Below are 21,197 nucleotides of genomic sequence, written 5' to 3' on the forward strand. Positions count from 1 at the left end.
AGTCACCAGGCTGTCCCTATCAGGCCCTCAGAGTCCCCCAGGGCTGGCGTGGGTGGCCTCGAGACCCCTCCCACGTCTGGGCTCCCCTCCTCACTGCTCATGGGCCTGGGTACGAAGAAGCATTGATTCTCCCACCCCACGCCACCCCCTGGCTGGGCACAGGGGCTGTGGTGCCCCCACGGCCTCCCTGGGGAGTGATACTCAGCTCAGCTACGCCTGCCTCTGGAAAGCCTTCCCATGCCTTCTAGCAGAACGTCTCACACCCGTCTGGGCTACCACAGCACCCATCCATGCTGTAATTATAAGCCTTCCCACCTAGCATTATGAGCATTTCTTTGTTTTCCCATCTCTGTCCCCGACTCCTGCTTGGAGTGCCTAGAGGCAGGGAACCCTGCGCAGGGTCATCTTTCTGCCCAGTGCCCAGCACTGAGGAAACGTTTGGTGAGTGAGTGAAGAAATGAGAGGTCTCTGGCCAGTCTAGCGGAGAAAGCAAAAGAAAAAGACAAGTACAGCCGGGAACAGAGAGGGAGGCCCCGGGAACAGCGGGGACGCGTCGGGCACCCAGCCTCCACAGAGACTGTAGGAGGACAAAGCTGAACGAAACCCAGGTGCCCGGGGCAGGAGGGATCTGAGCGGGGCTCTTGACAGAGGGTGAGAACGGAGACTGATCTGTTCTTCCATTCTGCCAGCTCTGGCCGACCATCACCCGCGCTGGGCCAGACAGCAGTGGTGGGGGCAGTCCTGCATCAGACCCTAGGAGTGCAGGCTGGAGAGGAGAGGCGAGCCGGGCAGCCTCCGAGGAGGCGCGGTGGCCAGGGGAGTGACCCCAGGGTCTTCTGTCCACAGGCCTGTTCACCATCAAGTACCCAGTGAAGGAAGAGGCAGACGTCAGCCGGGCCAGGCTGAAGTCCGGGCTCTTCCCGGAGCGCAGCGCCAGGCTGAGCCTGTACTCAGGAGATGTGCTCCTACTGCGGTCGCAGTCAGCCCGGCCCGAGTCCCTGATTGAAGGGGCCCCAAAGGAGGAGCCCGAGTCGGCTCCTGTGAGCCCCACGCGGAAGAAGCCCGGCAAGCCCCACACCAAGGCCACGGCCCCACGCAGGTGGGCTTCCTGTGTCAGATGCTGAGATGGGCAGGAGACTCACAACACTGGGCAAAACCGAGGGAGAACAGATAGAAGAGAAACATGGGAACAGCTGAAACACTTCAGATGGGGAGAAAGCCTGGGAAGAAAGTAGAAATGGGTTCGAGCAGAGGCTGGCAAACTACGGCCAGGGCTGACATCTGGCTCCCTCACTGCCTGCTTTGTTTGTGAGCTAGCTAAGAGTCATTTTTATGTTTTTAAATGCTTGGGAGGAAAAAAGTTAATAGAATTTTTTGTGACATGTGAAATGATAGGAAATTCCAATGTCAGGACCCATGAGTAAGGTTTTATTGGGACACGCCCACGCCCACTCATTCATCTGTGGTCTGTAGCAGCTTTCCTGCGAGGACAAAAATGGTGCGTCACTGTGACCGAGACCGCTGGCCCTGCAAAGCCTAGGCTTTTTATCATCCAGCCAGCCCTGAGCATGGGGAGGCAGTTGGGGAAGCAGTTCTGAAGAGATAACGTTAGCGGAAGCCTGAGGGATTAGAAACAAAGGATGGAGAAGGAGCATGAGGCAGAGGACGAAACAAGTACAGGGACCTTGAGTCAAGAACAAGTTTGGTGTGTATGAGGGAAAGTGAGAGGACCAGGGTGGAGCATCGTGAGGGAGATGGGAGAGGGATGCAAAGTGATCACAGAAAGACAGGCAGGAGCTGGGCCAGGTAGATCTCGGAGGCTTAGAGGAAGCCGTTCCATAACTGTAAGGCTGGAAGTGACACCATCTGATTCATGAGGTTTTAAGAAAACTTAGAAAAATATATAGGATCAAGGTATCTCTTTTATGCTTTAAAAATTTTTATAAAATACACAGAAAAATTTAAAAAATCCTAAGTGTATAGCTCAGTGTGTATCCCAAAGTGAGCATACCCCATTGGCCCCAAGAAATAGAATTTCCCTTTTTTCCCCTCCCAATCAGTAATCCCACCTCCTCCCCAACAGGAAGAGATCTCCCATCATAGCTTAGTGTTTATTTTTTAACTATTTCAATAGAACCATTCAGTATGTATCCTTTGGTGTCTGGCCTCTTTTGCTCAATGTTATACTGTGAGATTTATCCATGGTTGTGTGTGGCAGAATCACTGCTGCTTTTCATTGCTATGTAATAATCTATTGTAGGATTACACTAAAAATTTTGCACATCCTAATGTTGACGAATATTTAGGTTGGTTACCGTTTCCATTTGGGTAATGACAAACCATGCTGGTGTTTGCATATGTCCTTCTTTCTAGTTGGAATATTCCAGGGTGTGAAATTGCTGTCATAGAGTATGTGTATGTCTGTTAGATCCTGTAGGTCCACAGAGACTGTCCATTTTATTTTATGAGGATCTGTTTTCATTCCAACCCCAAAGAAGGGCAATGCCAAAGAATGTTCAAACTATCATACAATTGCACTCATTTCACACACTAGCAAGATTATGCTCAAAATCCTTCAAGCTAGGCTTCAGCAGTATGTGAACTGAGAACTTCCAGATGTACAAGCTGGGTTTAGAAAAGGCAGAGGAACCAGAGATCAAATTGCCAACATTCATTGAATCATAGAGAAAGCAAGAGAATTCTAGAACAACATCTACTTCTGTTTCATTGACTATTGCTAAAGCCTTTGAATGTGTGGATCACTGGAAACTGCAGAAAATTCTTTAAGAGTTGGGAATACCAGACCACCTTACCTGTCTCCTGAGAAACCTCTGTGTGGGTCAAGAAGCAGCAGTTAGACACAGACCTGGGACAGCTGAGTGGTTCCAAATTGGGAAAGGAGTGCAACAAGCTGTGTATTGTCACCTTGCTTATGTAACTTCTATGCACAGTACAACATTGTGTGAAATGCTATGCTGCATCAATCACAAGCTTGAATTGAGATTGCTGGAAAAAAATATCAACAGCCTCAGTTATGTAGCTGATACCACTCTAATGGCAGAAAACAGAGAGAAACTACAGAGCCTCTTAATGAGGGTGAAAGAGGAGAGTGAAAATGTTGGCTTAAAACTCGACATTCAAAAAACTGAGATCATGGCATCCGATCCCATCACTTCATGGCAGGTAGATGGGGAAACAGTGGAAACAGTGGCAGACTTTATTTTTGTGGGCTCCAAAATCACTGTGGATGGTGACTGCAGCCATGAAATTAAAGGACGCTTGCTCCTTGGAAGAAAAGCTATGACCAACCTAGACAGCATATTAAAAAGCAGAGACATAATACTTTGCCGACAAAGGTCCATCTAGTCAAAGCTATGGTTTTTCCAGTAGTCATGTACAGATGTGAGAGTTGACCATAAAGAAGACTGAGTGCCAAAGAATTGATTTTTTTGAATTATGGTGCTGGAGAAGACTTTTGAGAGTCTCTTGGATTGCCACGAGAGCAAACTAATCAATCCTAAGGGAAATCAACCCAGAATATTCATTGGCAGGACTGGTATTGAAGTGGAAGCTTCAATACTTTGGCCACCTGATGCAAAAGGCCAAGTCATTGGAAGAGACCATGATGCTGGGAAAGATTGAAGGCCAAAGGCAAAGGGGGTGACAGAGGATGAGATGGTTGGATGGCATCACCGACTCAATGGACATGAATTGAGCAAACTCTGGGAGATAGTGAAGGACAGGGGAGCCTGGTGTGCTGCAGTCCATGGGGTCACAAAGAGTCGGACACAGCTTAGCCACTGAACAGCAACAGTTGAATCTTTGCTATTATCCTGCTGAGTAGAACTCTCCAGACTCATGGATTCATGTAATTTTTGTTCTGTTGGGATGGAGAAATAAAATAACCAAAATAAATAGGCAAAATGTATATCGTTTTGGATTGTGAGCAATGCTAAGGAAAATAGGCAAGGACGGGGGACATGTGTTGGTGGTGGAAGGATGCAGTTCCTAACAGGACGGTCAGAGAAAGTGTCACTGGGAAGGTGACATTTGCATAGAGATACGAAGAAGGTGAGAAAGTGGGTGTCTGGGGGGAAAGCCAGGCAGGCAGAAGGAACAGCAGGTGCAAAGGCCCTGAGGTTGGAGGGTGAGAAAAGACCAGCGCGGCTGGTGCAGCGAGCAAAGCTGAGACTGTTGGAGGGGAATAAGGGGCTGAGAAAGGAGCCGGATCAAGCACAGGCTTGGAGGGCATTGTGGGGACTTTGGCTTTTATCCTGTGAAGATGGGAAGCACCTGAAGGGTTTCGAAGAGAGTAGTGACATGGAGTGACTTGGCTCCTAAAAAATTTTAATTACAGTGTAATAGATTAATGGGCTTCCCTGGTGGCTTAGTGGTAAAGAATCCACCTGCCAGTGCAGGAGACAAGGATTCAATCTCTGGGTCAAGAAGGTTCCCTGGAGGAGGAAATGCAACCCACTCCAGTATCCTTGCCTGGGAAATCCCATGGTCAGAGGAGTCTTGCGGTCTGTAGTCCATGCAGTCACAAAGAGGCGGATACAACCTGGTGACTAATTACAACAACCATCTAGTTGATTAATGACATTTCAGGCATACAACAAGTACACACACACCTCTTCAGGTTATTTTCCTGAAATGGTGTTACAGAGTCACAGGTTATCACCCAGTATCGGGGTTCCCTGTGGTGTAGAACAGGTCCTTGTTGCTCATCTTTTGTATGGGCCTTTTGCATATACGTGCGTGTGCAGTTGCTCTTTGTAACTCCATGAACTCTAACCCCCCGGGCGCCTCTGTCCATGGAATTTTCCAGGCAAGAATACTGGAGTAGGTTGCCATTTCCTCCTCCAGGGATCTTCCCAACCCAGGGATCGAACCCATGAATCTGCATTGACAGGCAGATTCTTTACCACTGGGCCACCTGGGAAACCCCATTTTATGTACAGTAGTGTGTATACATTCTTCCCAAGCTCCTAATTTATCTCTCAACACTCTTTTCCCCTTTGGTAATCATAAGTTGTCTATGTTTGGGTGTGACTTGGTTAGGAAGTGAAGTGAAATTCACTCAGTCGTGTCCAACTCTTTGCGACCCCATGGACTGTAATACAGTCCCTTGGCGTTCTCCAGGCCAGAGTACTGGAGTGGGTGGCCTTTCCCTTCTCCAGGGGATCTTCCCAACCCAGGGATCGAACCAGGTCTCCCATGTTGCAGGTGGATTCTTTACCAGCTGAGCCACCTGGTTATAACAGGATAATTGAACAGCCAGGCAAGAGCAGTTGAAGGTTTAGATGTGTTACTAGAAGTGCAGGCAGGGAAAATGGTCGGATCCTCGATTTGTTTTGAAGGTAGAGTGGACAGGCTTGCTGATGGACTGGATGGGACATGAGATGTGTGAGAAAGAAAGGCGTTCAGGATGATTCCAGAGTCTGTTGGATGGATGAATTCCCTTGTGAATACTGCTTTGCATCAAAGGAAACTGAGGCACAGAGAGGTTAGGGGGCCCCTTGAAGGCACAGCTGCATATTGGTGGCAGAGGCCAGGCTAGAACTGCCTGGATCTCGACTCCAACTCTGTGGTCACGTGGCCTTTGTCCACCTAGATCTGGGATTGGGCTGCTGGAACCTGCGCCTCGCCCGCTGAGTACCGCTGTTTGTTCTTCCTGGCAGAGGGAAGACCAGAGAGGTTCGCAGCCCCACCAGGTGGGCGGCCTCACTCTCCGACTGCCCCCTGGTGCTGCGGAAGCTCATTAGCAAAGAGGACATCCAGGCCGGCTGCAAGTGTATGGTGAAGGTGCCCCTGGTGTCCGACGTGGAGCTGGAGCGCTTCCTGTCGGCGCCCCGAGACCCCAGCCAGGTGCTGGTGTTTGGGATCGTGTCGGGCCGGAACCCCACCAAGTCGGGGCAGCTCCAGTGGCTGCTGGACACACTCTACAGCCCCCGGCAGCAGGGCCGCGCCTCTCCCTGCATCCAGGTGAGTCCCGGGCCGGCCCAGGAGGCGGGTGGAGGGGAGACCTCCCCCCTCCCGGGGCTGGGATGGGCTCGGCCTCTGACTGAGTGCCTGGGGGCCCTGTTCCATCGCCTTTCTCCTGGGCCTTCGCACACACTCTTCCTACTCTCTCCCACTCATCCTCCTGTCCCCGAGGAATGCCGCCACTCGAGGTGGGGGCCTGTTCTGGCCTTGAGACCCATCAGGGTGCTGCCGTTTTCTCCCAGACCACAAGCTGCACATGGTGGTCACGCACTAGACTGAGTATTTAGAGGAGCTGCGCTCGCCATGAGGCCCTCAGGGCTCTGGTGTGTTCGTGGCCGAGCACCCCAGTGTGGGTCCTGTGCCCGGGGGGCACTCATGGCGGCCCCGGCGCGGGCCGTGAGAGGACAGGGCCTGTAGGATCCCAGAACAGGGCCGCCTGCCTCAGGGTCAGCCCACGTCTCCCAGGATGAGAGGCTCTGGCTGGTGGGTGGGCGTTCCCAGCAGAGGCAGCGGCCTGTGCGAAGGTGGGTGGGGAGTGGCCGCTCCAGGTTCCAGCTCGCTGTGCCTGAAGTCCCGGGGTCAGTCAGTCCGGGGTGCGTGCAATCCCCCCGGTCCCCGTGCTGCAGAGTTGTTCCCAAGCCTTAGCCGTTCCAGGCAGGGTTGGCACACCACGGTGTGGCCCCGTCCTCAGGCCGTGGGGCGCGGAGGGCCCAGGTGTGGGCACGTGTGGGCACGAGAGCTCCGTGTCGGCCTGCTGACTGCCTCGGTGCCTCGGTGCCCTGTGGCCTCTGAGACCCACGCCGTGGCCCTGTCCTCCAGCTGCAGCCCTGAGAGCTGAATCTCCACGTGTGCCCTGGGCATGCCCCTCCAGCCCTCTTCCCCAGGTGCCACCTCCCTCCCTCCCTCGGGTCTGCATGCCGGCCAGGGCCCAGGGCTTGGCAATGGAACCGTTCTGATCGGATGCCGGAAGACTTCCTAGGGGCTCACACATCAAAGCCATGTGTGTTTTCTGGAGCCAGTTCCAGTTTCATTGGATTCCATGAGCATTATTACTGCATCTGCCCGTGTATGGATATCATCCCTGGCCATGTGGGAGATTAGCGTTGACTTTAGTTTGTCTCAGGGCCATTTGCTGTTCACGAATGACTGTCTGGAAGAACAGGAAGGCGCGGCAGCCCAGCATGGGCAGTATGAATGGCGCAGGTCTGGCCTGAGCTGATTGAAGCAGTGCAGGGCTGAGCGGCGGGATTTGAGGACAGAGGACGGGCCCGGGGGTAGGGTTGGGTCTCATGGTGACTCTGGTTCCACCGTTCTGGGATCTTCGGTTAAGGCAGAAATGTTCCCTGATGGTCTCCTGCTCTGATAACTGGAACCCTGGGTGCAGAGTTTCACATTTTAAACTGAAAGGGCAGACAGGACAGCTAGGGGCACCTGGAACAAAAGACAGATAAAATCAGAAGATGTCACATTACACAGTAGTCATACCATTGGATCTGTAGCATCGGGGAGGAGAGGAGAGAGACCAGCTTTACTCTGGACGGACCAGGCTATACCCAGAAGTATATGTCTAGTTCAGGTTCTGGCTGGATTGGGTGACTGGGGGTGTTCAGAGGGGCAGCCAGCCAGTCTGGATAGAGCAGGGAGGAGTCCTGGAAAGGGGGACCCCTGGGAACAGGACTCACCTGCAGATCTCTGCAGGGCTTCTCCCAGGTAAAGGGGAGAAACAAATCCTGCAGACCCCAGGAGGCTCATGGATGTCACGTGGTGTGAACAGTCATCTTTGCGATAACCTTCACCAGTACAGGGCCCTGACTGGACCCGAGACATCCTCTGGGGATGGTCAGGGGAGGGGTCAAGGGACGGTTGCACAGCAGGGGCTGAAGGGCCCGTGGGCAGGAGTTGGGGTGCTGTGGTGTGGGGCTCAGGGGAGCCCGACCTGGCTGAGAACACAGGAATCTCAGTGCGTCTCCTTGGCGTGGGGGCTACAGGCACTCCTTTCTGTCTCGGCAGTGCCGGCATGACCCCTACCGCCTGCTGCGCTACGACGTGGACGGCCCGCTGCAGAGGGACCCGCCTCTGCTGGTGAAGAAGTACGCTGTGATGCAGGGCATGATTCTGGTGAGCCAGGGCCCAGGGGCCCCCGCCGCCCGCTGCCCGCCACCCTGGCCTCTGCAGAATCGCAGGCGTAGGGGCCAGGCCGAGGCCCAGAGAGGAGCACAGACCGAGGGGCCCCCAGCACATGAGCTGGGGCTGCAGCCGGGACCCTCGTCCCCCGAGCCCAGCCTTCCATCCCAGGCTGACCCCACGTGTCCCCCATCCCAGGAGGCTGAAGGGGCAGGGGATGCTTCACCCGGAGAAACAAATCCTCTTCACCTGTTTGCTTTTAAGTACTGTTTATCTAAATACAGGATATCGTGTAAGCATGTATATTCGTTGTAGAGATTTTGGAAAATGCAGTTTAGAAAGAGAATCACTGTATCATCTCCCCCAGATGGCCTCATTGTTCCCACTGGGCGCCTGGCGGCACCAGTGCTTTGGGGAGCCCTGGGGCACACCCTGCTCACATTTTGGTGTCTGGCCTGCCCAAGAATGTTCTGACTTTGAGATCCTGCTTTTAATTATGATTTTTATCTGCAGCGTAAGAATCTCTCTATTTCTCTACTCGTGTTCCTTCTGTTGAATGTTTCTGTATTTCCTTGTTGGTCTGGGCCGTAACAAACAGGCATCCTTGCACAGGCCTCTCAGGTTGAGACTGACACGTAGAGGGTAGGGGTTCAGAGAGCAGTAGGAGGAACTACGTTTCCTGCCTGCGGGGCCCCCGTCCGAGCGGGTCGGTGGCCTCTGAGAAGAAAGACACTTTCTTGCCCAGGGCTCTGGGAAGGGGCGTTTCAGCCGGTCAGGGCTGCAGGGAGCAAAGGCTGGGACGCTGAGGCCGCCCTCTGACCCAGAAGTCTGGCTAGGGGACAGGCTCGGCCACACTCACTGGGGCACTTGGGCGAGAGCACGCCCTTCCCTGGAGCCACCAAAGGGAGGCTCGGATCTGGGAACAGGCTCTGAGAGCCAGCAGCCCGTCCTGAGATTTAGTGCTGAGGGCAACGCGCACTGTTTCCTTCTCGTGTCAACAGATGTTCGCTGGGGGAAAGCTACTTTTTGGGGGCTGTGTTTTGAATGGCTATGGCTTCAGCAGGCAGAACCTGCTGAAACAGATCTTCCAGGCTCGACAGGACTGCAAGATGGGCTACTTCCTGCCTGAGAACTACAAATTCAGGTACAGCGGGAAGCATGTGGGGTGAGGGCTGGGCACAGGGCAGGGCGGCTGGGAGGAGGGGCTGGCGCCGTGGGAGGCGCCTGGGCCCCGCGTGGCGCGGGAGGGGCAGACAAAGCTAGGTCTATGGTGGCAAAAGCACACAGCCTGGTCCCGGGATGGAGCCTGGGGTTTATGACGCTGCTGACGACGGTACTGGGAGCCTGCGCGGATTCTAGAGTGCTCGGGCAGCACCTGCCTAAGAAGCATTGCCTGCCCGCCGCCACGGGCCTGCCTGTGATTGCACCCCCACTGCGCTGAGTCCAGCAGCCCGCTGCTCCCACCAGGCCCTCAGTTTTCTAGGAGTCCTGACTCCAGTGTCCCCCAGGCGCTGAGTTTGGGCTTTGTCAGAATGTCTGCCTGACCCCAAAGAGGTCTGGGGAGAAATCCACTCCTGGAGGGACGTGGAGGTCAGGCCGTGAGCCCAGAATCCTGGAATGCTTAGTGGGGAAGGCAGGGGCTGGAGGAGCCTGTGGAAGGGCAGACGCTGACGGTGTGGAGAGGAAAGGCGTGGCTGAGACTCAAAGCGGGGGGCTTGGAGGTCCTTGGAGTCCCGGCAGAAGGGAAGATGGAGGCAGTGGGGCAGCAAGGTCTAAGTAAGAAGTACACTGAGACAGAAGGAGGAGGGGAGACGCGGCCGGAGGGGCCAAACGGGAGATGAGCCAGGGTCACGGGCGGAGGCACTTTCAGAAACGCTGAGAAGAAGGCTGGCCCTCCAGTGAGGGGTGTCCGAGCTGCCAAAGACCGCTAAACGAGACGTAGCCATCCTCAAAGGGGTGCGCTGCGAAGGGAAATGCAGCGTGTGCCTGAGATGGAAAGGGGCGGGGGAGGCAGGAGAGAGACCCCTCTATGTGTGACCTGCGCCAAGCGCTTAGGCGCTCTCGGCCTCTGCTTGTGTGTCTGTAAAGTCAGAGGGTGAGTGGGAGCACACTGCTCGCCATCCTGGACTGCGGCGATCAGATGCTCACCAGCATTTCCTGAGAGGTTGCAAGTGACAGTTCTCAGGGCTCTTGTTATTACTAGAATGAGTTCCAGTTTCCTGCTTTGTTATGTTCAAGGGTTCTGAAGGGCATCAATGCCATGTTTACAACATTTTTGAGAAATGATGGGAAAAGAAGAATCATACACATGTGCACTCACGCGTGTGTTCTCACACACACCCCACTCCCATCCGACACCCCCCCCCCACACACGCACACAGTCCAGGTTCCTGAAATTGGAATGGGGCAGATTCCTGAAAATATTGTAAACCAGTAGGATGCCTCCTAATTCTCGAAAGGCCGATTAACGTTGTTTTAAAGCACTCAGGGGAAAAAGGGAATGGACTCTCTACGAGATGTTGCCGTAACAACAGTTCCTACTGTCTGTATCTGTGAAACAAATCACCCCAGCTTAGTTGTGTGAAGCCAGAGAATCGTTTGTTATTGTCTCTGACTGGGCTCAGCCTGGTGGTTCTTGCCTGGGGTCTCTCGTGTCTTGCAGTCAGACCTTGACTGGGGCTGGGGTCCTCTCAGAGGCTGGCTGTGACAGAGTCTAAGGCTGGGCGTGCCCAGGGCATGGTCAGTGAGGGGGCGCTGCAGGGCTCCCGGGAAGGCCCCAGACCCCTACAGCCCCGGGGGGCAGGGCCGCCTGGGGCCGGAGGCCCAGGCAGTGGGTGGGAAGTGGCCGCAGGTCTTGGTGCGTATGAAGCCGTCGGAGGGCTGGGAGCCCTGCCGCACGAGCCCTGGACCCCCGCTTTCTTGTCTTCACATCCTCTGCTCAGGGCCAGCACAAAGGAGGCCCTTGGGAAGTGTCTGTTGAATGAAGACCGAGGGCTGCTTTTGTCCCAGGGCGTCAGAGGCTGGGTCAGAGCAAGAAGAGGCTGGCACGCAGGGTGTCTGCTGATCACCGGCCACCTCTGCACGCCTCCAGTGGTGGGAGAGCCCTCTCTCCAGAGGCCACCCCTTTGCAGCCTGAAAGTCAGGCCACTTGGTCAGTTTCTAATCAGCGGCCGCTTGCCCAGCCTTGCTCTTGGCCCTGGGGGTTTGGAGGTGGACAAGACCTGGTCTACACTATCGTCGCTCCTCTGCAGGGCCGGAAACCGTCATGAGAGGGAGTGAAGAGCACTGAGCATTGGAGAAAGCACCTGATTCCCATCAGGACGCCCACCGGTAAACAACAAGCAGGAAACAGCAAGTGTCAGTGAGGATGTAGAGACGTTGGAGCCCTGATGCAGGGTGCAGCCGTGCGGAAACCAGCCTGGAGATTCTTAAAACAGACAGAATCACCGTCCAGTCCAGCAGGTCTACTTCTGGGTATGCAACTAGAACAGCTGGAGGCGTCTCAAAGAGAGATTTGCACACCCTGTTTGTAGCTCACTGTTCCCAGTGTCCCAAGAAATGGAAGCACCCCAAGGCCCATCGATGGATGAGTGGATGAAGAAAGCATGGTCTGTCTGCACAGTGGAGTATATTCAGCCTTAAAAAGGAAGGAAATTCTGGCACCTGCTGCAACATGGATGAACTGGGAGGCTTATTTCTTTGTGAAATAAGCCAGACATACCGCAAACACTCTACGACTGCACTTTCGTGAGGCCTTTACAGTGGTCGGGTCCATAGACACAGAGAATAGAGCGGTGACTGCCAGGGCCTGGGGGACAGGGAGGTTTGTTTAATGGGGACAGGTTCACCTTTGCAGGATGGAAACGTTCAAGAGATCTATTGCCCAACAATGTGGACGTACATCCTGCTGTACATCACGCTATTGAACTGTACACTGAACAACTGTCAAGGTGATAAATTTTATGTTACACAGTTTTTACCAGTTTTAAAAGAGGGGAACGGAGATGCTCTGTGGGTGCTTGCCACAGTGGGGAAGAAAGGGGGTGTTTTCTCGGCTCGTGGGCTCCTGGGGGCGGGGGGCTGGTTTGGTCTCAAAGCCCCCCCTTTCCACTCCAGTAGTACCAGGCCCCGTTCTCCCCCCGGCCACAGGATCGTCCCCTCCCTGCCCCACCGACCGGTCCACATCAGTCCCGCAGCCCGCACTTGCAGGGTGAGCCTGCCTTCCCTCAGGTCTCCTGGGTGCTCCATGCTGCGGCTCCTTCCTCCCATACAGGCCCACCAGGAGGGAGCCTCACAGAACCCCTCTGCACAGCCAGCCAGGCTGAGTGGAGGCAGGGAAGGAGAGGCACGCTGTGGGCATGGCCACAGCTGTCGTCTCTGACCCCCAGGACAGGGCCACCTACGCACAGCCCAGTGAAGGCTCCTGGCCCAGTACACAGAGCCCCAGCTGGGAGCCAGGGCCAGCCTGGAGACCAGAGACAAGCAGCAGAGAGTGAGCCTCCATCCCCGGCAGCCTTGTACTCAGCACGCGTCCACGCTGGCCCAGCCCGCTCCTCACCCCCTCGGCTTCTCTCTGGCACGCTGTGGCTCTGGGGTGGGGCTCGGGCAGGGGCACAGAGGGCTCGGCGAGCGAGGGGCCCCCACCGCGGGAGGGCTCAGCAGGCCAGCACCGTCAGGAGAGCTCAGCACAGGTGGGCAGCAGCTGGGTCGGAGGACAGCTGGAAGGACGCAGGGTGGCATCCTGGGGAGGTGGCGCCTCGTGAGTCTGAGCTGCTGCCACCTGGGTGTTTGGCAGCTGCTCTCCCTGCCACCCTCACGGGGCTCAGGGAGGCCTCATTGTGGCCACAGCAGGCTGTGCCACTGGCAGGCCCCGCGATGGGTGCCCGTGAGCAGAGGCGGCCAGGGCCGGGCGGTGCCACAGCCGGGGCAGGAAGGACCCCCTCCCCCAGGAGAGAGCAGTGAGGTCCTCCTGGAAACACCTGGAGGCTCCGGGCACCGGGTGCTCACTCCCGCCCTGGAGTGGCTGTGGGGGGTGATGGAGGCAGGGCCAGCAGATTCCCAGACCGCGGGTGCAGCTGGCAGCCAGGGGCAGCAGTGGTCTGAGCCGGAGGGGAGCCCAGGCAGCTTTGAGGGCAAGGCCACAGCAGGTGGAGCCCTTGACAGGCCCCAGGCGCTAAGGTCTCATCAGGGTGGGGTCCGTGGCTGGGGGCGGTGGAGGGCTCGGGTGGGGGTGCCTCCCCGTCAGGGTCACCCCACTCTTGTTGTGAATCCTCCGCTGGTCACCCCTCACCCAGGTCCTTCCTGCTCTGCCTGACTCCACCTCTCCACTTGGTCCCGCTCTGAGTTCCTAAGACATGATAAGCCACGGCCCCTCCCGGGCACAGGGGCAGGTTGGATGGGGGCAAGGGGAAGACTGTCCAGTGCAGGAAGTCTCAGGAGATGTGCCCACTGGGGTCTGCTTTCCTGCCACCTCTGTCTGTGGTGGTTTAGTTGCTAAACTTGTCTGACTCTTTGCAACCTCCATGGACTGTAGCCCGCCAGGCTCCTCTATCCATGGGATTCTCCAGATAAGAATACTGGAGTGGGTTGCTGTTTCCTTCTCCAGGGAGTCTTCCTGACCCAGGGATCGAACCCAGGTCTGTTGCATCGCAGGCAGATTCTTTACTGCCTGAGCCACTGGGGAAGCCCAGATGCCACCTGGATTCAGAGGGTGTGGGGCCAGGGAGGAGCCCGGCCCACGGACCCAGATCCACTCGCCACTGTCCTGGCTGCTGCCACCTGGGCCTGCCCGCAGGACCTGGCGGGGTGGCGGGGAGAGGCCAGTGAAGCTGTGGCTCTGGCCCGGCCGCTGGGCGATGTGTCCAGGAGGTGAGCCCCCTACAGAGGCCTGGCTGGTGAGGAGCCCCTCCCGCAGCCCCTCCATTGGCACAGGGGAGGCAGGCAAGTGCCGGGAGAGGCGGGTCTGGGCAGCGCCCCGCACACGGCATCAGGCAGCCACCTGCCCGCTGCCCGCAGGGAGGAGAGCCCGCGCCCCCAAGACCATCTCGGAGCAGGGAGGCAGGAGAATGAGAAGCTCTGAGAGGCGATGTGCTCTGCGACGGCATCGTGCTTGGTGAACTGTGTCTGCCCAGTAGACGTGCAAAGCCCATCTAAACTGTCGTGAGCCCGGTCAGCCCTGGAGCGCTGTGCACACTGCGGTGAGATCTGAAAGACCAAGCCTTTCCCAGGTGTCGCCTGCCCCACCAGCCACGGGGGCCGTGCACGCTGACGTGCCCCGTGGACTCCAGAGCATCCTGTAACTCCGCGTGCCCTCCACCCGAACACCAAGACGGCCTTGGGCTGGGAGCTGGGCAAGTGTTCCACAAACTGTAAGGTGCCTGGCACCCTGTGAAGCTCTCTGTCGACCACAAGACACTCGTAAATGCCAGCACCGCTTCTCAGCTGACCAGCTCTCTGTGAAGAGTGCGTTTCAGACAGGGAGCACAGTGCAGTGAGCACCCAGAGATCCTCGCCAGGCTCTGTAAGCTGTAGTGTTCCCAATAAACTGAAGCAGAGGCTCTGTAAACTCTGAAGCACCACCATGCGTGAGGGGAAGCGCTTCCCGACTGTGCCGCTTGACAGCGTGCCTACATCGGAAGAGGTGGAGGGGCCCCAGCGGTGGACGGAGGGGCAGCTGGCAGCGGGCCGGGCCCAGTGTCGGGGGCCTCTCCCCCTCAGCTGTGCTCCCAGGCTCCATCCAAGGAGGGCGCCGTGAAGGGCGGGCCCAGGGCCAGGGAGAAGCCCGCCCGCGCCAGACCCTGCCCTGATGCTGTCAGGAGGGAGGGCCCCCTCTGTTCACGCTGCCACGTGCCCTCGCCCCGGGGAGCCCACCAGGGAGCCGCCTCTGTAGGCTGGGCTCTCCGAGGAGAGTGCCCGTCGTCCGTGATGGTTGCAGAGCCTGGAGGTGCGCTGAGGGGTGAGCCCTGACCAGGTGCCCAGCCTGTCTCGGGGCGGAGTCCAGACAGAGGTGCGGCCGCCGCACTCCCTCCGCGGGCACCAGGGACGGGTCTGTTCATGCCCGCCTCCCACCCCTGGGGGCTCCCGGGCCGGGCAGCACGGCTGTCCTCACGAGGCGTCCCCCAGGCGTGTCTGCGTCCACACTCCCCCCTTTGTGAGGACCCCAGGTAGACGAGAGGTCACGCTGCTCTGGTGTGAGTCCATCTCTACTCTTTTCCAAATGCAGTCCTGTTCTGGGGGTCCCAGCGGTTAGGACTCCCACCTGAGGATCAGGGGGATGCAGTCAACCCTTAACCCGGTGCACGGGTCCAACTTGCTGGGCCTCCGTGCCTCGTCCTCTGCTTGCCCCGCGGAGCCCCCTCGGCCGACTTCTCCAGTGGTCAGCACTGGGCGGACCAGTGTGGCAGACACAGGGCTGAGGGCAGGTCCAGCTGTAAACAGAAGCCAGGGCAGCTGAGCTCCAGGGAGTCTCGGGTCCCGGGAGTCCTCCCTCCATCCACCTTGGGAGGAGAAGCTCCAGCGCCCATTTTTCTCGGAACCGGAACCTTGACGGGTTGGCGCCGAGCCAGGGCGGCTGGCCCGGGCCCCCTCTCCCCACGCTGTGCCTCCACTGAGCGCTCCCTCCCCTCCCTGCCTCCCCTGCAGCGTTTTAGCCTCCATCCCGGGCCTGGAAGACCCCACCTCAGCCAAGAAAGCGGTCTCGGGGGACGTCCAAGGAAGCCTCTCCTCGTTGGCCTTGGGGGACAAGTTGGAGGAGCCCTCCACCGAAGCCAAGAGGAAGTAGGTGGCCACCCCGGCCCGGGGCTCAGGGACCCCCTGTGGTCGGCAGAATGGGTGTGGCTCACGAAAGGGCTCCCGGCTCCACCACAGGCCACAGAGGCCACGTGGGGCCAAGTGGCCTCGGGCAGGTCACTGCCCCCCCAGGCGTGGGTCCTCCAGGAATCCCGACGTCTGGCCCTTTTTATCAGCATGATGTCCAGCTGGCCCTGGAGGCGGCTCCCTGGCGCTGCCGGCAGTGGTCTGGGTGGTGGAGATGGAGGCCTTCGGTAGACTTTTCGGCGAAGCCCCGTGGCCCAGGCCCATTGCTCTGAGACTGCCTGCTGCCTCCTGGCAAGAAACATCCTAGGCCTTCAAGATCCAGCATGCTGGCCGTAGTAACGGTGAAGCAAATCATATTCTGCATGAAAACCACTTATTTCTCATGAAGACAGAAAAGCCACACTGAGCATCCAGGAAGGTCACAGGTGTCACCAGGACCCCCAATCGGAGCAACACCCAGGGGCCTCAGCTGCGAGGCGGCGGGGCCTGCCCTTCCCTGCTCAGGCCAGGGAGATCCGGGTGCCTGCAGACCAGCCCACTCCACCCGTCTCCCAGCACCTGCTTCTCTCTGCTTTGGTTTCTAGAATGATCCAGCCTGATTTGGATCTGCGTGCTCTCAACAAAGCCTGGAAGAGCAATAAGAAGACATCCACCTGGAAGAAGCAGGCCTCCAAGAAGTGATGCCACCTCCACGGCCACCCGGAGCGTGGCCTGGACGAAGCCCCTCCCATGCCCCTCCTGGACCCCCACCCTGCCTCTCCAGCCTCCCACCCCTTCTCTGAACTCAGCCTAATAAATGAGCATGCCGCCAGCATCCGGGTGCGGCCGTGGGACGCGTTGGCTCCTACGAAGCCGGAGGCCCTTACAGCCTTTTCCAGGCCAAGGCCTTAGAGATATGGTGCCTCCCACCCAGAGCTTCCTCTGTGGCCGGTGCAGTCAGCCCACTGGCCTCCCAGGGAAACGAAGGTCTCCAAGGGGCCGAGCCGATGACACGTGCATCCCAGGGAGGTCTCGGGTGGGACTAAGCTTTGCTTAGTGTGGGGCCAAGTGGCCTTTGCTGGGTGGGGAAGGGCCCAGGTTCTGGCCCAGGTGGGAAACAGGGTGAGAGGAAGAAGAGGGAGCAGAGAGAGAGAGAAAGCCAGGTGGGTGGGAGAAGAGACAGGACGGGATGGAGCACCCGAGGACCAGAGTGGGCGGGGGAGGAGAGAGACAAGGCACGAGGCGGGCTGAGGGGCGGGGCCTGGGGGCGGTGGCAGGACAGTGACAGGCGCACCCTGGGGCCTCTGGCGGCGCTGGGACCAGAGCCCCATGGCCTCCACGTGCGGGCGTCCCTTGAGCCCAGCCCCATGCCCTTTGATGGATTGGATGCCCCTCCCCTGAGCTCAGAGATGGCAGTGCCCTCTGCGGTTCCTGATTCCTTCCCGGTGGTCCCCGAGTGGGGCCGACAGCACATCAGCTGTGGGTCCACTTGTCACAGGCTCTCAAGAGCCACTCCCCAGCAGGGCGAGGACCCCCGAGGCTCTGCCTTGTTCTGCAGGCCCAGAAGAGACCTCAGGCCCTGGCCCGTGATGAGCTCTACATGTAACTCCTCACGCTCCCTCTGTGAATAGATGCTGTTTACGTTCGATTCTTTGACGTTTAATTTTTATCCTTTGTATCATTCAAAGGCTTTTTTTGAATTATACATTTGTTCTGCTAAAAATGGGTTTGAAATGATTTTCTGTGTTCTTAAGCCTGCATCCTCTGACCTTAAGGGCCTGATAGTTGTCAGGGGTCCCAGGCATCTCACCGCTCCCCCGTCCTCCCCTCCTGAGCACAAGGACACAGGAGGACCGGAAGGCACGGGGAAGCACCGTCAACCCCTGTCCTGGCACAGAGGCACCCTCCAGCCTCCAGGCGGGACTCTGGTGAAGGTGTAATGGAGACGTCGGCTCACCACATAACCTCCACCGCAGATCTGCCCACGGGGCCTGCGTGCTCAGTTGTGCGCTTCAGGGCTGCGTGCACAGGAGACACACACCTGTCTGTAAAGGGTGGCCCTGGACCCCACGCGGGGTGCTGGCCATGCCAAAATGGAGCCAAAAGTGAGCTGGCGTGAGCAGGCGTGCCTTCCACTGGTGGAATGGGTAACTTGCCTCTAGTAACTCAACTAGCAAGAGGTGTGGAGACAGAAATTGAATACAGAAAGTTAGAACCTTTTTTGAATTTAACCTGTTAATAAGGGGATTGTCCAGACATTCAAAGAATGTCCAGTGCTACCCAATCCAGCCATCTCCTGGGAGGAGCCAGGAAAGGGGAAGCCCCCTTTCTCCACGGAAACACCAGGAGAGGGGGCTACAGCGTCATGCCCATAGCAGTGCCTTCCATAAACCAGGCGTGGTGGGAAGGTGTGAGACTCTGTGAGGAAGTCGTAGCTCTCATGTGACTAGAATAGAAGGTATTTTCTTCAGGCTTCCTCAGAGAGTCCAGCTGAATGTGAGCTGCTGATCCAAATTCTAAAACTGCCAGCCAAAGTGAGTGACAACATATACCGAACACCGAAACAGCCAAGACTCTGGATACTGGAAGTGTCGGGCAATATAAAGTGAATACATGTCAACGTTTAAATAAACAGAAGGATCAGAAAATGTATGCAAGGACCAAGATATTATGAAACAGAAAGAGATGGGGGCTTCCAGCACCGGTGGCCCCGTGGTTAAGAACCCGCCTTGCAGTGCTAGGGGTAGTGGTTGGATCCCTGCTCTGGGAAGATCCCACGTGGCTTGGAGCAGCCCGGCCCGTGCACAACTGCTGCGCCAGACCTGCAGAGCCTGATCTCCTCGAGAGAGGCCCCCACAGTGAGAAGCCTGCGCACTGCAGCAAAGAATAGCCCCTGCTCGCCACGACTAAAGAGAGCCCGTGTGCAGTGGCAAAGACCCACCACAGCCAAAAGCTAAAAATAAATAAGTCTTTTCTTAAAAAGTAAAAAAAAGAGAGAGAGAGATGGACTGATTTTTGCCTCCAGACGCGGCGCCCCCCCAGTCCCAGCTTTCTGCCAAAGATGCCTTCTGGATCATGGTCCAGGGAAGGAGAATTGAGGCACAGTGCGCCAGCATTGCCGAACTGAGGAGAGAGGTGAGAGTTTGGGTGGACAGCGGGGACTGAAATTTGGGTGCAGACTTATCAAAGGGAGCTAGCTATGCAGAGAGGGCTCTAGGAGTCTGCATAGAGGTTTCCTTGAATCACTACAGAATGCTAAACTGCACACGCTGAGGGCGTGGCTTCATGAAGCCAGGTAAAGAGCTCCAGGATGGGGAACACATGTACACCCGTGGCTGATTCATGTCAATGTATGGCAAAAACCACTACAATATTGTAACATAATTAGCCTCCAATTAAAATAAGGAAATTAATTTAAAAAAAAAGAACTCCAGGGCGCTGTGAACCGAGGAGTGGGAGATTCTCAATCAGAAGACCTGGAGACCCCAGAAAAGCCAGGCTGTCGGAATGGGAATAAACTAGTCTTAGAAACAATCCGCGTTGAAACTATAGGGACAGAAAAAATAGGTAAGTGGCTGTCTGGGGGGAGGGGAAAGGGGATGACAACAAAGGACATGAGGGTATTTCAGAAAGGGGCAGTGATGGAATTACTTTCTATCTTGATGATGGCAGAGGTTCCCTGATTGTATGCATTTGTCAGAACTCATGCAAGTGTATACCTCAAACAGTGATTTTTTTTTTTTTGCTGTATATGAATTGCACCTTAATTTTAGAATTATAAGAAAACAAGCCTTGAAAGGATCAAGGTTCACGTGGATGAACCTCAAAATAATTATGTCAAGCCCAAAAAGCCACATATTATATGGATCCACATACACTAAATATACGCAGTAGACAGATCACTGGAGACAGAAAGCAGATGAGTGGTTGCCAGGGACTGGGGCGTTTAGCGTGAAGACTGACTGCTTAAAAAGTATGGGCTTCTTTATGGGGGTGATGGACATGTTCTGGAGTTAGTGGTATACTTGTGTAACACTGAGTATACTGAAAGCCACTGGACTGTACACTTTATTTATTTTTTTTAATTTTTTTTTCCATTTATTTTTATTAGTTGGAGGCTAATTACTTTACATCATTACAGTAGTTTTTGTCATACATTGAAATGAATTAGCCATGGATTTACATGTATTCCCCATCCCGGTCCCCCCTCCCACCTCCCTCTCCACCCGATCCCTCTGGGTCTTCTCAGTGCACCAGGCCTGAGCACTTGTCTCATGCACCCAACCTGGGCTGGTGATGTTTCACCCTAGATAATATACATGTTTCAATGCTGTTCTCTTGAAACATCCCACCCTCGGCTTCTCCCAGAGTCCACAAGTCTGTTCTATACATCTGAGTCTCTTTTTCTGTTTTGCATAAAGGGTTATCATTACCATCTTTCTAAATTCCGTATGTGTTAGTATACTGTAATGGTCTTTACCTTTCTGGCTTACTTCGCTCTGTATAATGGGCTCCAGTTTCATCCATCTCATTAGAACTGATTCAAATGAATTCTTTTTAATGGCTGAGTAATATTCCATGGTGTATATGTACCACAGCTTCCTCATCCATTCGTCTGCTGGTGGCCATCTAGGTTGCTTCCATGTCCTGGCTATTATAAACAGTGCTGCGATGAACATTGGGGTGCACGTGTCTCTTTCAGATCTGGTTTCCTTGGTGTGTATGCCCAGAAGTGGGATTGCTGGGTCATATGGCAGTTCTATTTCCAGCTTTTTAAGAAATCTCCACACTGTTTTCCATAGTGGCTGTACTAATTTGCATTCCCACCAACAGTGTAAGAGGGTTCCCTTTTCTCCACACCCTCTCCAGCATTTATTGCTTGTAGACTTTTGGATAGCAGCCAGCCTGACTGGCGTATAATGGTACCTCATTGTGGTTTTGATTTGCATTTCTCTGATAATGAGTGACGTTGAGCATCTTTTCATGTGTTTTTTAGCCATCTGTATGTCTTCCTTGGAGAAATGTCTGTTGAGTTCTTTGGCCCATTTTTGGATTGGGTCATTTATTTTTCTGGACTTGAGCTGGAGGAGTTGTTTGTATATTTTTGAGATTAATCCTTTGTCTGTTGCTTCGTTTACTATTATTTTCTCCCAGTCTGAGGGCTGTCTTTTCACCTTGCTTATAGTTTCCTTTGTTGTGCAAAAGCTTTTAAGTTTCATTAGGTCCCATTTGTTTATTTTTGCTTTTATTTCTAAAATTCTGGGATGTGGACTGTACACTTTAAAGCGGTAAAA

At 55.6% G+C, this 21,197-nt stretch overlaps 1 protein-coding gene across 7 annotated transcripts in view; it reads left to right on the forward strand.

Moving 5' to 3' along the window:
* The window catches only part of CUNH3orf20 (chromosome unknown C3orf20 homolog), a 62,922-nt gene extending 43,610 nt beyond the window's left edge, over positions 1 to 19,312 (forward strand). For 4 of the 7 annotated variants that reach the window (XM_070463484.1, XM_070463483.1, XM_020872619.2 and 1 more), the window contains 6 exons: positions 847 to 1,099; positions 5,682 to 5,985; positions 7,996 to 8,103; positions 9,111 to 9,253; positions 11,052 to 11,260; positions 11,361 to 12,109. In XM_070463484.1, coding sequence (XP_070319585.1) covers positions 847 to 1,099; positions 5,682 to 5,985; positions 7,996 to 8,103; positions 9,111 to 9,253; positions 11,052 to 11,260; positions 11,361 to 11,398 — 1,055 coding nt within the window. In that variant the 3' untranslated portion in view covers positions 11,399 to 12,109. Of the gene's footprint in view, positions 1 to 846; positions 1,100 to 5,681; positions 5,986 to 7,995; positions 8,104 to 9,110; positions 9,254 to 11,051; positions 11,261 to 11,360; positions 12,110 to 15,750; positions 15,886 to 16,508 lie in introns of those variants that run through there. The other 3 variants (XM_020872621.2, XM_020872622.2, XM_020872623.2) reach the window with 3 other exon arrangements.
* Positions 19,313 to 21,197: the final 1,885 nt, after the last annotated feature.

The sequence above is a fragment of the Odocoileus virginianus genome, unplaced genomic scaffold (assembly GCF_023699985.2).
Source record: "Odocoileus virginianus isolate 20LAN1187 ecotype Illinois unplaced genomic scaffold, Ovbor_1.2 Unplaced_Contig_3, whole genome shotgun sequence".
Taxonomy (NCBI): Eukaryota; Metazoa; Chordata; class Mammalia; order Artiodactyla; family Cervidae; genus Odocoileus; species Odocoileus virginianus.